Raw genomic sequence first — 15913 nt, 5'->3', positions numbered from 1 at the left:
CTTCTCCCATGCGTTGTGCAAAACCATAATTGAACAGTCCCGGGAATTTTTTTTTTTAGCGATAGGAAGCAAATTCCAGCAAAGGAATTTGGATCTCCCGGGGGAGGTTTCTCATCCCCCTGGTTAGAGAAATAACGGCCACCGTGTCCCACTTTTGACGAAGTCTTTGGGAAAAGATCTCAACCAGCAGGTTGAAGGAATGACTGCGGCTTAATTGCCCATCCATGCAGGCCATTTATTCTGGAGCTGGGTTTGAATATTGATGGAAAAGACGGAGAGAAGGAAGATAATGTAAACAGCCTTCCTCATGGGTTAATGTAAGTCAGACCTCATTGTAACAGAATAACAGAAAAGTTGGAACTTGGAGGGGATCTTGCAGGTCATCTAGTCGAACCCCCCACCCAAGCAGGAGACCTTACACCATTTCTGACAGATGGAAGTCCAGTCTCTTCTTGAAAGCCTCCAGGGATGAAGTTCCCCAACTTCCGAAGGGAACTTCTGTTCCATGGGTAGATTGTTTCTCACTGTCAGAAATCTCCTCCTTATTTCCAAGTTGAATCTCTCCTTGTTACCAGAATAACAGAGTTGGAAGGGACCTTGTGGGTCATCTAGTCCAACCCCCACCCAAGCAGGGGACCCTACACCGTTTATGACGGATGGCAGTCCAGTCTCTTCTTGAAAGCCTCCAGGGATGAAGCTCCCACAACTTCCAAAGGCAACTTCTGTTCCATTGGTTAATTGTTCTCACTGTCAGAAAGTTCCTCCTTATTTCTTGGTTAAATCAATCAGAAAAGAGTTGGAAGGGACCTTGGAGGTCATCTAGTCCAACCTTCTAACAAGCAAAGTCGCCAGCCGAAACCAGCTTCACTTAATAACCAGATTACTAACTTAACAATGGCAATGATTCGTTTAACAACTGTGGCAAAAAATGTCATAAAAGGGAGCAAGACTCACTTAATGAACGTTCTGGGGAATTCTGGGAGTTGAAGTCCACTCCCTCTTCAAGTTGCCAAGTTGGAAAAAAACACTTTTTCTAAATGTCGTATCAGGGTCCTATTTGGGGTACTCTGCTAGAATTCACCAAGGGGAGAAAAGGGGATGAAAAAAATGGGCACAAGTCCTAAGTCCTTTCTTTTCAGCGTTACCTCAAAACTGTTGTAAGTCAAGGACTATCTGTAATTTTTTTAAATAAAAAAAATAATTTTGCATTTTAACTTTGGGCAAAACAATATTTAATAAATCATTTCTTCTTGGAAAGGAAAGAAGGAAAGGCCAAAGCCTGCCCGCGCTTGGGGCAACGGGCGGCAGGGTTGACGGTGGAGGGGGAAACAGCAGTCCGGTGACTCCCGATGGGTCAGGAAACAGCGTCCGGAGAAGGTCCAGAGGTCAGGATGCAGAGCCCATCGAGAAGGGCTGGATGGCCGTTCGACACTTCCTCCGACAGGCAGATGGGTCGTAAGGAAATGTACCAAGGAGGGGGAGAAAAAAGTGACTTTATCCGCAGTCTTCTTTGCCAAGGAGGCCGGGACAGGCAGGGCCTTGGGAGGGAACCGGATTCGAAATGACCATCAGCAGACACATTTCCCCAGGCAAAGGGTCGTTCCTTCCCCACCCACCCGCTCGGAAAACAGCAGGAAAATGTGACCTGGCTGCCTTGCCTGGATCTGCTCTTTTTAGGCAAGCGGCTGCTCCAAAGTCTGACACCACGTTGGATGTTGGGTGGATTAGGGATGTTTTGTCCAAAGGGGAGAAGGACCAGGGGGGACATGATAGCTGTGTCCCAATATTTGAGGAAGGGCTGCCCCAAAGAAGAGGAAGGTCAACTTACTCTCCAAAGCCCCAGAAGGCAGGAGAAGAAGCAACGGAGGGAAACTGAACAAGGAGAGAAGCAACTTAGAACTAAGGAGGAATTTCCTGACAGGGAGAACAATTAACCGGTGGAACAGCTGGCCACCAGAAGTTGTGCGTGCTCCATTGCTGGAGATTTTTAAGAAGAATCATTTGTCTGGGGTGGGATAGGGTCTCCTACCTAAGCAGGGGGTTGGACTAGAAGACCTCTGAGGTCCCTTCCAACTCTGTTATTGTGTTATATTCTGTTAAGGATGGTTGCAGGAATGGGATATGTCTAGTTTAATGAAAAGAAGGATAGCAATATTCTGATATCTCAGGGGTTGCCCCACAGAAGAGGGAGTCAAGCTATTCTCCAAGGCACCTGAGGGCAGGACAAGAAGCAATGGATGGAAACTAATCAAGGAGAGAAGCAACCTGGAACTAAGGAGGAATTTCCCGACAGGGAGAACAATTAGCCAGGGGAACAGCTGGCCACCAGACCTTGTGGATGGCTCCATCACTGGAGAAGAAGAGACTGGCAGCCACTTGTCTCAAATTATATACAGTATCCTGCAGGGGGTTGGACTAGAAGACCTCCAAGCCCCTTAAAGTTCTATTCTGATTGATTGATTGATTGATTGATTGATTGGCATCTTGCATCCCACCCACTCCATTCTTCTGGCCTCCAGCCAGGCTGGTTCGGCTGGGCCAAATCTGCCAGGATAGAGTCAGGTGCTAATCACTGCATTGCCTGACTGCACTTCCAGACTCCCCAAGGGGATTTTATTTTCATGGGAGGATAATGATTGGGTGGGCGAATGTGTGCCTGGGAGTGAGTCTCTCTCTCTCTCTCTCTCTCTCTCTCTCTCTCTCTCTCTCTCTCTCTGTGTGTGTGTGAGAGAGAGAGAGAGAGAGAGAGTTTCTGTGTTTGTGTGTTTGAGTGAGTGAGTCTGTGCGTGTGTGTGCATAGGAAGCAAGAGAAAGAAGAGTGCAAAAGCTGGGGTTTATGGGTAAATGGATTTCAGGTTTGAAAAGCAAATTCTGGAGGATGGAAATGGCATGTAAATGGTGAGAGAGAGAGAAAGAAATAGAAAGAGAGAAAGAAAAGAAAGAAAGGAGAGAGAGAGAAGGAGAGAGAAAGAGAAAGAAAGAAGGAAGAATGGAAGGAAGGAAGGAAGGAAAGAAAGAAAGAAAGAAAGAAAGAAAGAAAGAAAGAAAGAAAGAAAGAAAGAAAGAAAGAAGGGCAAGAAGTTTTGCAGAATATAAATGATATCTAAATTTGAATGAATGAATGAAAGCAAGTACCGTATATAGGTTCTGGGGAAAAGACTTCTGGCTGCAAAATTCCTACAGCAGAAGGACCTTGGAGGTCTTCTAGTCCAGCCCCCCTGCTCAATCAGGAGAACCTATATACCATCTCAGACAAGTGACTGTCCAGGCTCTGCTTTATAACCTCCAGTGATGGAGCACCCACAATTTCTGGTGGCCAGCTGTTCCACTGGTTAATTGTCCTCCCTGTTAGGAAGTTCCTCCTTAATTCCAGGTTGCTTCTTCTCCCTTGATGAGTTTCCACCCACTGCTTCTCCTCCTGCCTTCAGGGGCTTTGGAGAATAGCTTGACCCCCTCTTCTTCTTTGGGGCAGCCCCTCAAATCCTGGAAGACAGCCATCCTGTCCTCAGCTGCTGCCTATAGAAAATGGGGAGGGGGAGATTTAAAAATATCCGATGCTCCCCGGGTTGGTGTCCAATGTCCCCCTCCACAGCCGAGGCCGCTGGACTTTCAGCCAGACAGGTGGAGATTTCTCACTTCCATGGGGAAAGTCACACCACCTCACATGGACACAACGTGACAGAGGAATCTGACAGGTTGATGTCCCAAAAGGGAACACACCTTTGGGAGGAATTTACGGCGAGGGGAAAATGCTGCTTTAAGGAGGGTCTGCCCTCATAGGTGGGGAGGGGCACTGGGGGCTTTTTAAGAAGAGACTGGAGAGTCATTTGTCGGAAATGGTGCAAGAATTAAGGAGAGACCTCCTAACAGTGAGGACAATTAACCAGTGGAACAGCTTGCCATTGGAGGTTGCGGTTATTCCATCACTGGAGGATTTCTAGAAGAGACTGGACAGTCATTTGTCTGAAATAAGAAAGGGTCTCCTGCTTGAGCAGGGGGCTGGACTAGAAGACCTCCAAGGTCCCTTCCAGCTCTTGTTATTCTGCTAATGGCAGAGCATAGGGATGGAGTCAAAAGGGGGTCCAGCCTAGAATCCTTACAGGAAATTCTCAACTTATAACCACAATTGAGCCCAACACTTCCGTTGCTAAGCAAGACAGTTGTTAAATGAGTTATGCACTACGTGACACCCTTTCTTGACCACCATTGTTAAGCGAATCAATGCAGTTGTTAAATTAGTAACATGGTTGTTAAGTCAGAATCAGAATAGAGCCGGAAGGGACCTTAGAGGTCTTCCAGTCCAGCCCCCTGCTCAAGCAGGAGACATACCATTTCAGGTATGGGTGTCTCTTCTTAAAAACCTCCAGTGATGGAGCATCCATAACTTCTGGTGGCAAGCTGTTCCACTGGCTAATTGTCCTCACTGTCAGGAAGTTTCTCCTTAATTCCAGGTTTCTTCTCTCCTTGGTTAGTTTCCATCCGTTGCTTCTTCTCCTGCCTTCAGGGGCTTTGGAGAATAGGTGGACATCCTCCTCTTCTTTGGGGCAGCCCCTCAAATATTGGAACACTGCTATCATGTCCCCCCAATCCTGCTTTTCATCAGACTAGATATACCCAATTCAATTCAGTTCAGAATCCTGCTAGAAAGGACCTTGGAGGTCTTCTAGTCCATCCCCCTGCTGAAGCAGGAGACCTGATACCATTCCAGACAAATGGCTGTCCAATCTCTTTTTAAAAGCCTCCAGTTATGAAGCACCCACAACTTCTGGTGGCAAGCTGTTCCACTGTTTAATTGTTCTCACTGTTAGGAAACTTCTCCTTAATTCCAGGTGGCTTCTCTCCTGGATTACTTTCCATCCGTTGGTTCTTCTGCCTTCAGGGACTTTGGAGGATAGTTTGACTCCCTCTTCTTTGTGGCAACCCCTGAGATATTAGAGGACTGCTATCATGTCTCCCCTAGTCCTTCTTTTCATTAAAGTAGACCTACCCAGTTCCTGCAACCGTTCTTCCTATGTTTTAGCCTCCAGTCTTTTCATCGTCTTTCTGGTTCTTCTCCACACTTTTTCTCTTAAGAGTCTCCGCATCTTTTTTGGTACCCAGCCCACCTGAGGCTGATTCACACTCCCGCCCCTCTAAGCCTCCTCCTGGGGTCCTCTCAATCTTGGATCAGGATGGGAAGGGAAGGCAGGACGAGGACAGTAGATTTGAATCCTCCGGCTGAATAGGACACCCACAGGCGCACGATCCCCATGGCAACTCCATGGAGTAAGAGGGGTGTTTTCTTCCTGCCAGCTCAGGGCTTCATCCTGTTCCATTCATCTATAACCACGTCTCCATCCTTCGCCACTTCCCGAGCTGCTGTGAAGGGCTTTTGTATCACAATGCGGGACTTTTATTTACTTATTTATCGATTCGAAACCTTTAAGTTCTGGGCGGCTCCCCGTTCAAAGTTTGCAACAGCAGGAAAGCAGCAGGTTAAGAGGCTGGGAGCCAAAGAAGAAAGCTGGCGCCAAGACAAACTTTGTCTAACTTGCAGCAAACCAATCTTCTCCCAGAGCTCGGAGGTGGGGGGTGGGAAGAATCCTAGAATGCTAGGGCTGTAAGGGACCTCGGAGGTCCTCTAGTCCATCAAGGCAAGGGACCTTATAGCGACCAGGACCCACGGGTAACCAATCTTCTCTTGAAAAGCTCCAGCAATGAAGCAGTCACAATTCTGGACACAAGACTATCTATTTATCTGTCTCTCTCTCTCTATCTATTCATCCATCTAATTTCTCTCTCTCGTCTATCTCTCTCATCTATCCATTCTTCCACCCATCCATCCATCCATCCATCCATCCATCTATCTGCCTACCTACCTACCTATCTATCCTGTTCATCTATCACTATCAATCAATCTATCTATCCATCTAATCGATTTCTCTCATATCTACCCATCTCAATCTATCCCTCTCATACCTGTCAATATCTATCATCTATCTATCTATCTATCTATCTATCTATCTATCTATCCATCCATCCATTCATCTATCTATTCATCTCCATCTCATTTCTCTATCTCTCACCTATCTCTCCCATCCATCCATCTGTCATCTGTCTATCGATCAATCTATCCATCTAATCGATCTTTCTCATATCCATCCATATCTATCTATCATCTATCTATCTATCTATCTATCTATCTATCTACCTATCTATCTATCATCTATCTCTATTATTCCTCTCCATCTAATTTCTCTCTCATCTATCTCTCCCATCGTCCATCCATCCATCCATCCATCCATCCATCCATCCATCATCTATCTATCATCTATCTATCTATCTATCTATCTATCTATCTATCTATCTATCTATCTATCTATCATCTATCTATCTATCTATCTACCTACCTACCTATCTATCATCTATCTATCTATCTATTTATCTATCTATCTATCTATCTATCTATCTATCTATCTATCTATCTATCTATCCTTTCTATCTTCTCCTACAACACCCCGATCAAGGAACTGCCAAAGAAGCCAACGGTAAAGAGCCCAACCAAAGAATCTCGAAGACCAAACCTACCAACGCTGACAGTGCAAGACAACAGAGTATAAACTGACAGCAAACCCCACTCCTTTCTAGCACTGATGATGTTCCCTAGCTGGGTCATGAAACGTCTGCAAGAAAACTGCAGAGAGCACCAAGGACCCCACAGTCCTCCTCCTCCTCCTCCTCTCTTACAAACCTTCCTCCCTGCACCTTCTTGGACTGATGATGTTCCCTAGCTGGGCCATGAAACGCCTGCAAGAAAACAATCAAGCTCAGAGAGCACCAAGGACCCCACAATTCTCCTTCTCCTCTTTCTCCTCCTCCTCTCAGCAAACCGTCCTCCCTTCTAGCCCTGATGATGTTCCCTAGCTGGGTCATGAAACGTCTGCATGAAAAAAGAACCAAGCTCGGGGAGCACCAAGGGCCCCACTGTCATTCCTGACGTCAGGTGGATATTATCCACAGTCCTTCACCTCTTAGACCAAAAACTCCCCCCCTTCACCTCTCCTCCGGAGCCTCCCAAGTAGGTTCTCCTCCCCCAGGAAGCAGGATGAGCCCCTAGCATCCTTCCCCCTTCCCCCTTTCCCTCACCCCCACTCCCCAATCTGTGGCTGTCAGCCCATCACCCCCTTTCCCGTCAAAGCCAGCCTCTCCTCCCGAATAAGAGCCATCTTGACAGAAGGACACATTTTTAGAGCAGACGGCAATTCAGTAAGATAATTAGATCTGCTAAGGAAGCACTTTTAAACACACACGCATACACACACACACACACACACACACACACACACACACACACACACACACACACGAAGGGAGAAAACTGGGGGTGGGAAAGGACTCATTTCATTTCCATTTCATTAGTCATTCTGCAGAGAGAAGCTGCTGGCATCTGGGGGAGATTTTATAGCTGCAGAGTGTCTCTTTCTCTACCTCCCCCCCCCAATCTTGGGGGGGTCCATTCCTGGCCCCAGGAGCCCCTCTGCATTTTGGGGGTGCCCATTCAATCCCGGTTCACGCACGAGATCCATACGGCCAGGGCACCGATGCCCACCAGCCCACGAAGGCAGCCGACAAGCTGCACAGTTGTGATACAGGCAAGCGAAAAGGCTCAGCTAGGCACCCATGCCACTTTGTCCAGTGAAACATTATGGGTAAGCCCCCAGCTGCTGCCCCCCTCCCCCAAAAGACTTTCTGTCCCCTTTGCCCAGCCTGAAGATCAACAGGTCCAGTTGAGTCAAACCTAATTATAGGCAAATAATTACGGACAAATTGTTCTTCTAAATCAGGGGTGTCCAATCTTGGAACTTCAAGCCTGGAGGACTTTGACTCCCAGAATTCCCCCAGCCAATCAATTAATCAATCAATCAATCCAATACAGATAACCCTCTACGTACAACTACAACCGAACCCAGAATTTATGTCGCTGAGTGAGACATTTGTTAAGTGAGTTTTGTTGCCCCATTTTACAACTTTTCTTGCCAGAGTTGTTAAGTGAATCACTGCAGTTGTTAAATTAGTAACATGGTTGTTAAGTGAATCTGGTTTCTGGCTTGTCAGGAGGTCGCAAAAGGGGATCACGTCGTGACCCCACAGACACTGCAGCCGTCATAAATATGAGTCAGTTGTGTAATTATATGGCTAGATAGATAGATAGATAGATAGATAGATAGATAGATAGATAGATAGATAGATAGATAGGTAGATAGATAGATAGATATAGATATAGAGATATATTATTCATATTATTGTGATGAATATGATAACGAACAGGTGGATTTGGATTGTCTAAATGGACCTCACACTGTTCAGTGGAAATGGAAAGTAATATAAATAAAATAAATAAAAGGTTTTTTTTTTAAAAAAATATGAGTTGGTTGCCAAGCACCCTAATTTTGATCACGTAACCATGGGGATGCTGCAGCCGTCATAAGTGTGAAAATGGTCATATGTCACAGTTTTCAAATTTTGAACGGTCCCTAAACGAATGGTCGTAATTCAAGGACTATGTATACTTTTCCTTTCCACATTTTTCATCGCTGTTTCTCTTCTGCAGACTGGCCGGAGGGGGGAACTCGGATGGGGCAGGCAGCCCTCAGCTAGGCAGGGGCGACCTGTAGGAGGGCAAGGCGAGGGGAGGAATTCCTTCCCGCCCCCCTTCCCGCCCGCTACGTTTTAAGGAAGAGCCCTGGGTGATGCCAGCCTGGGCACAGCAGCCCCTCCCTCCATTCGGCTCCTCCGCCAGGCTGCCAACACGTATCAATTAAGCTTTGATTTATAGGAGTCTCAGCCAGGAATTGCACTGAGTGGCAAGCGGGGAGTTCAGCCAACAGCAGCGGGCACCGAAGGAGGGCACGGCGGAGGGGCTGGGAGGCGGGCAGAGGGCGGGATGGGCTGGTTTCCCATTCAAAAACCCAACACTTTCCCTGGGTCATTCTTAAAAGAAGAGATCGCTTCGCTGTTTGGGAACCACAGCCGGGCAAAAGCCTTGGCACCAGCGATCCAGAGAGGCTGCCGCTAAACGTATGGGCGGGTCCTCGACTTACGAGCGGTGACTTAGAGAGCATTTAAAATGCCCGTGGGGTTGGGGTGTGTGTGAATAAAGCGACTTGGGACTATTCCTCGCATTTACGACCTTTGAGGCGTTGCCACAGTGGTGGGATCAAAATGGGGGTTCTTGGAAAGAGGCATTTATTTACGACAGGTGCAGTCAGGTGTGGCCTTTCCAGCTGGTGCCTGAGAATGGGGGTAGCCAGATTTGCTTAATGACCATATGATTCACTTAATAACTGCAGTGATCCACTTTACAATGGGGGGGGTAAAGGTTCTAAAATTAAGTGTGGCTCGCTTAGCACCTTCCTTCCTTCTTCCTTCCTTTCTTTCCTTCCTTTTCTCCCCCCTCCTACATGCCCTTCCTTCCTTCCCTCTTCCCCCCCTCCCTTCCTTCCTTCCTTCCTTCCTTTCCTCCCTCCCACCCTCCCTTTTCTTCCTTCTTTCCTTCCTTTCCTCCCTCCCTCCGTCCTTCCTTCCTTCTCTCTTCTCTCCCTTTTCTTCCTTCCTTCTTTCTTTCCTTTCCTCCCTCCCTCCCTCTCCTTCCTTCCTTCCTTCTCTCTTCTCTCCCTTTTCTTCCTTCCTTCCTTCCCTCCCTATCTTTTCCCTCACTTTCCTCCCTGTCCTTCCTTCCTTCCCTCCTTCTCTCTTCCCTCCCTTTCCTTCCTTCCCTCCCTGCCACCCACATCCTTCCTTTTTCCTTCCTTTCTTCCCTCCCTTTCCTTCCTTCCTTCTTTTCTTTTCTTTCATCAAATGTATATACCTTTTAGGAAATCCCCAGGAATTCCACCACGATGGGACGATTTATTGATTTCATTTACGTCTTTATTTGCTCACTTATTCTCCCTACAGAAGGATCTGCCCTTCGCCCAGCCCTCTTTTTGGAGAGAAAAATCACCCCCAGATGCTTGGCTGCAAACGGAGATGGGACTTTGGAGTGGAAGTTTGGCCAATTCCTCCACGTGGGTTCAGGTGCTGCACCCATCCTCTATGGCAGGGGTGTCCAAACTTGGGAACTTTAAGACTTGTGGATTTCAACTCCCAAAATTCCCCAGCCAGCATAGCTGGCTGGGGAATTCTGGGAGTTGAAGTCCACAAGTCTTAAAGTTCCCAAGTTTGGACACCCCTGCTCTATGGAGCTCCTCGGCCATCCAGGTCAGGTTGTCCCACAGGTGTGTTTTCTTTTTTCAGGAGGCACCTGGACTTTCTTGTTTTTTCTTTTGAAGAGGTTTCGCTTCTCATCCCAGAAGCTTCTTCAGCTCTGACCGGGTGGTGGGGAACGGAGAGATTGATCCTCCTTGCAGACAGCTGGTCCTTGGGATCCTTTCAGAGGGTCCTTGAGGCCACTTGGAGCTTTACCTGTGTCCTCAGGGTCCCCCGAGTGGTGCAAATGGGGTGTGGAGCCTTGTTGGGACGGCAGAAAGGACTGGGTTGTGTAGCTGTGCTTTCTGCAGGATGTTTCAGTAGTTTTGCATTCAAGGTTTCCCCAAAACTCCTCTCTTTGGTTTGAAAGAGGAGTCAAAGAGGCCACCTATGTCGAAACTGAACAGCCGTCAATCAACAGAGGGGGAGGGATACAACACCACCTAAGTCCAGTCTACAACCGGGTCCTTTCAGCAGTTCCACAAAGGCTCCACACCCATTTGCACCACTCAGGTGGCCCTGGGGACACAGGTAAAGCTCCAGGTGGCCTCAGGGACCCTCCAAAAGGATGCAACTGACCAGCTTTCTGCAAGAAGAATCAATCCTTCTGTTCTCCTCCATGCAGTCAGAGCTGAAGAAGCTCCTTGGATGAGAAGGGAAAGGTCTTCCAAGAAAAAAACCAGAAAGTTCAGTTGCCTCTTGAGAAAAAATCCCCTTTGGGACCATCTGCAGCCATCCCTTCTGGACGAATTCACCCCTAATTTGGCTTCTCCTTGGGCATAAGCTACGGGGGTCCTCGGAATATTGGCCATTCTCGCTGGGAAGGAAAATGCAGCTGATTTTTACAGGTGACGGAGAAACCAAAAAAAGACTCCAGAGATTCTTATACAGGTGTTCCTCAACTAACAACAGTTTGTTTAGTGACCGTCACTGGAAAAAGTGACTTAGGACGGCTTTTTCACACTGACAACTGTTGCCGCATCCCGTGATCGAAATTTGGATGCTTGGAACTGACTCACATTTATGACGGTCGCAGTGTCTTGATGTCATGCGATCCCCCTTTTGCGACCTGATTTTGTGAGCAGCAAAATCAATGGGGAAGCCAGATTCACTTAACAACTGCAGTGATTCACTTAACAACTGTGGCAAGAACGGTCGTAAAATGGGTCAAATCTCACGCAACAACTGTCTCGCTTAGCAACAGAAACGTTGGGGCTCATTCTTGATTCTAAATCGAGGATTACCTGTAGCTGATGTTGATTTGATCCCGCCAAGGAATTAGGACTACTATTATTTGCGGTAGCATTTTGTAATACATAGAAATAAATCTCTTGAGCTTTGTGATTGTTGGTTTTTGTGCAACAGAATGACAGGAGATGGAGAAGGGGGTTGGCTTAGGCTGTCCCAGCTCCACAACCTCTCAGAGGCAGCCAAAACATTTGCAAAAACTTTCTAGCAGCGAGGCTGGGAATTATGGGTGGATGGGGGAAAAACAGGTTGGTGAAAGTTGAACTTTTCACTTTCCCTGCCCTGCCACCTTCAATCAAGAAGAGATACCCAACTCTAAGTCAGTCTCCTTTTTTAAAAGAAAGACAGAACGTAAAATAATAAGGCTGGAAGGGACCTTGGAGGTCATCTAGTCCAACCCCCGTTTAAGACAAGAGACTATATATGTACTCAGTCAAATTTCTGTCCAATCTCTTCTTGAAAACCACCAGTGTCGGATCACCCAAAACTCTGCAAAGCAAGCTATATCCTTCGATTGTATGTTCTCACGGATAGGAAATTCCTAATTAATTCTAGATTGGATCCCTCGTGGAGAAGCTTCCGTCCCTGGCTGCTTGTCCTGCCCTCTGGCCCTTTGGAGAATAAATCGACACACCCCCCCCACCTCTTTTCATAAATAACAAGGACTCGACAGGTGGATTAAAAATGCCAAATCCGTCTGAGAGTTTCACCAGCTGCATGACCAACCATCATAAAAATAAAGGAGATAGTTTTTACTAACCTCGTAGCACGGAATACAAAAAAAAAACCAGGATGCATTTAGACTCGAGCTTCCTTCTACATAACAAAAACAGCAGCCACCACAAACCAGGCCTGTCACCACCGCCTCAAAATGTGTCATTTGCCCCCAAAGTGGCTCTAATTAACTTGATGTCATTACGCAGCTAAGGCTGATTTGCATTGAGGGATGGAGCATGTATGAAGGTAATTGCAGGACTCATCATATGTCACCTGCTGTATTTCTCTCCAACTTTGCTAAAGTCCACCTAACTCACAGTTGGCTGCAAGCCAAGAAAGAGACAGAGAAGAGCTTCTCTTGTGCAGGTCACACAGTGCAAACAAAACAACCAACAGAATAACAAGAGTTGGAAGAGACCTTAGAGGTCATCTAGTCCAACCCCCTGCTCAAGCAGGAAAGCCTACACCACGGGTGTACAACTTTGCCACTTGAAAACTCGTGGACTTCAACTCCCAGAGCTGGATGGGGGATACTGGGAGTTGAAGTCCACAAGTTTTAAAGTTCCAGGGTTGGACACTTTTATTCCATACCATTTCTGACAGATGATTGTCCTTGAAAAACTCCAGTGTTGGAACAAATTGTAAATAATGTGATTGGATAGAAGGATAGATAATGTATTAAGTAGGCTAATAGTTATTGGACGAGATTATTTGTATATAAAGTGATTGTACGGTCACTTCGACTTCGCTGTGCTGCACTGTTTTAGATGTAAAAACAATAAAAAGAAAGAAAAACTCCAGCGTTGTAAGGGAAGGTAGGAAGAGGAGAGGAGAAGAGAGGGAAAGAAGAAAGGGAAAAGGAAAGGAAGAAAGGGAGGGGAAATAAGAGTAGGAGAGAGGGTGGGAAGGGGAAGAAGAGGAGAGGAGTGGGGGAGAAGAAGGGGAACAAGAAAAGGGAAAGGAGAAGAGGAAAGAAGGAAGGAGAGAAGAAGGGAGGGAAGGAGAAAAGACGAGGGAAGAAAAAGTCGTGTTGTTGTAAAACAAGATGGATGCATGGGATGGCAGGAAAACAATCTGGATTATATTTTTAATTTTAGGAGGAGAAATGAATTGTCATAAATGTCAAAAGACAAAACATATTATTAAAAACAGCTATGAGATTGTATATTTGTGAATGTATGTATGAGAAATAAAAAATAAACAAACTTTGAAAAGAAGAAGGAAAGAAAAACTCCAGTGTTCAAAACACCCACAACTTCTGAAGGCAAGTTGTAGACAACACAATCCAGAGGCCACGTTTACAGGCCTTAACTTTGCGACTGAGTTCACCTGTTTTCTACATTTACACACAGCAGGGAAAACGTACCGTGATTTAGTGAGCAGCGTTCACACAAACACAAAACCTCCAAAAGAAGTCAAGTTTATCATTAACCAAGGCGAGTAGGTTGTGCAAATACAGCCACACACCCAAACCCAATTCAGGTTTCCTTTTTATGTCTTACACCCAAAAGGAAAATGTGACTTCCAACTAGTCGAGTGGTTTTCTTTTTAACCATGGCAACTTCCACCCAACAGGAAAAATAACACAATTTTAAGGCATTTGGGGTGCGTTGAATGCAGGCACCTTCCGTGTCGATCTTACTTATAACAATGTTTGACAAATATAAAACATCACAGCCAATGTTATATATCCTTGTGAAATGTGCAAACGTTTTACGGCATTCCCCCCCCCGCACTTTAAAAGACAGGAAAAATACAATTTCACATATACAATTGTACAATCTGTTTGGACGAGTGAGACACGTTCAGCCCAACGCAAGCAGGGTGGAGGTTTTGTGGGTAAAATAGGAGGAAGAAGGAATATTAGGCGGGTTCCTTGAGTTATTTATAAACGTAACCATAAAGGTTAGGTGGCAATAAATAAATAATTTTTAAAAAGCACAGCCGGGGAGAAATATCAGCTGCTCTGGGTTAAAGGCAGACTGGGGGTCTCTGCAGGGCAAATTCCCAGCGACCAAGTAAAAGAATTAAGTTCAGAAACTTGGTTTTCTTGGAAAGTCGGTGAAAATCCTTCCTATCAATGACTGACTCTGGATACGAAGCACAGATTGTGGTCTTGGGTTCAGGAGCAACAGGGCTGGGAGATTGGGGGCTGGGGGCTGGGGGCAAAACTCCCCAGTTTAGAGGTGTACATACCATAGAATTGACTCTCGAAGAGGCGGGGGAATCGCTGCGCCCTAATTCCCAGGCAGTTGTTGAAAACTGACACAGAAATTGTTCTGCCGCCTCGTTCTGTCTCCCTGCTAAGTCCTCCATCGTCTGGACTAATTTTCTCCCTCCACCGCTCTATCTGGAGGTCTGCAACGCTCCCATCATCCCCAGCTGGCAGAGGCCAGGGGAAAGCTCTTCCACCCGTGCCCCCAAATGCTGGGGAGTTTTTTTTAAGTGTCCTGGCAGAAGGCTGCCCTTAAGGGAACCGTCCTTGGCTTGGAAGAGAGAAAGAACGCGGAACCATGGAAAGAAGGGAAGAGTGGAAGAAGGGAAGGAAGGAAGGAAGAAGGAACAGAGGGGGAAAGGGAAAGAACGGGGAAGGGAAGAAGAAGGGAAGATGGGAAGAAGGAACAGAGAGAAAAAGGGAAGAAGGAAAAAAGAAGGGAAGGGTGGAAGAATGGAAGGAAGGAAGGAAGGAAGAAGAAATGGAAGGGAAAGGGGAAAGAAAGGAGAAGGAACGAAGGGGGGAAGAATAGAAGAAGAAATGGAGAGAAAAGGAGAAGAAGGAAAAGGGAAGAAGAAGGGAAGTATGGACGAAGGAAAAAAGAAAAAAGGAAAAAGGAAAAGAGAAGGGAAGAAGGAAAAGAGGGAAGGAGGAGAAAAGGGGAAGACTAAAAAGGGAAGAAGGGAAGATGGGAAGAAGGGACAGAGAGAGAAAGGGAAGAAGGAAAAAAGAAGGGAAGAGTGGAAGAAGGATGAAGGAAAGAAGAAAGAAAGAAGGAACAGAGGGGAAAAGGCAAAGAGGGAAGGAGGGAAAGGGAAGAAGGGAAGCTTTAAGAGCGCCGTTTCAATCAAATCAACCCCCCCAAAAAAATCCGCGCAGCCCCTTCCCTGGGGATGGGGAGGGTCTGGCCGCCCTTGGCGCCCATCGCAGCCCCGGGAGAAAGGAAAGGCAGCCGCTTACACTCTCGGAGAAAGTCTCCATGGCCGGCACCCATCTCCGGAGCTCCCGCCTGGCCCGCCGGATTCCGCGCAAGTGCCGGCGAGGGAAGCGGAGCAGCGGGCGGGAGGCTCGCTCTGCCCACTTCCTCAGCCGCCGGAGCGGCTCTCCACCCCCCCCCCCCGCCCAATATATGAAAGAGAGAACAGCAGAGAGAGAGAGAGAAGGGGGAGAGAGAAAAGAAAGGGAGAGAAAAAGCGAAGGGGAAAGAGAGAGAGGAAGAAAGAAAGTGGGGAAAGAGAGACAGAGAGAGAAAAGGAGAGAGAAAGGCAGAGAGAGAAAAAGAGAGGGGGGGAGAGAAAGTAGGAAACAGAGAAAAAGAGATGAGAGAGAGAGAAAAGAGAAGAAAGATAGAGGAAGGAAGAAAGTGGGGAGGGAGGGAGGCAGGAAGAGAGAAAGAGAGAGATGGCGAGAGAAAGAGGAGAGAGAAAGGCAGAGAGAGAAAAAGAGAGGGGGGAGAGAAAGAAGGAAAGGAGAGAGAGAGAAAGGAGGAGAGAAAAAGGAGAAAGA

The 15913-nt window shown here is 46.8% G+C and overlaps 1 protein-coding gene across 3 annotated transcripts in view; it reads right to left on the bottom strand.

Moving 5' to 3' along the window:
* The window catches only part of PDE2A (phosphodiesterase 2A), a 218054-nt gene extending 202627 nt beyond the window's left edge, over nt 1-15427 (bottom strand). For all 3 annotated transcript variants that reach the window (XR_014175372.1, XM_081952869.1, XM_081952870.1), the window contains exon 1: nt 15368-15427. Coding sequence is in view for 2 of the 3 variants with exons in the window: in XM_081952869.1 (XP_081808995.1) it covers nt 15368-15388 (21 nt within the window). In the remaining variant the exon portion in view is untranslated. The remainder of the gene's footprint in view (nt 1-15367) is intronic.
* Nucleotides 15428-15913: the final 486 nt, after the last annotated feature.

The sequence above is a fragment of the Natrix helvetica genome, assembly GCF_964273705.1.
Source record: "Natrix helvetica genome assembly, chromosome: 4".
In the NCBI taxonomy this organism is placed as follows: domain Eukaryota; kingdom Metazoa; phylum Chordata; class Lepidosauria; order Squamata; family Natricidae; genus Natrix; species Natrix helvetica.
Note: the sequence above shows the minus strand (reverse complement) of the source record. Positions and strands in the feature narration are given on the sequence as shown.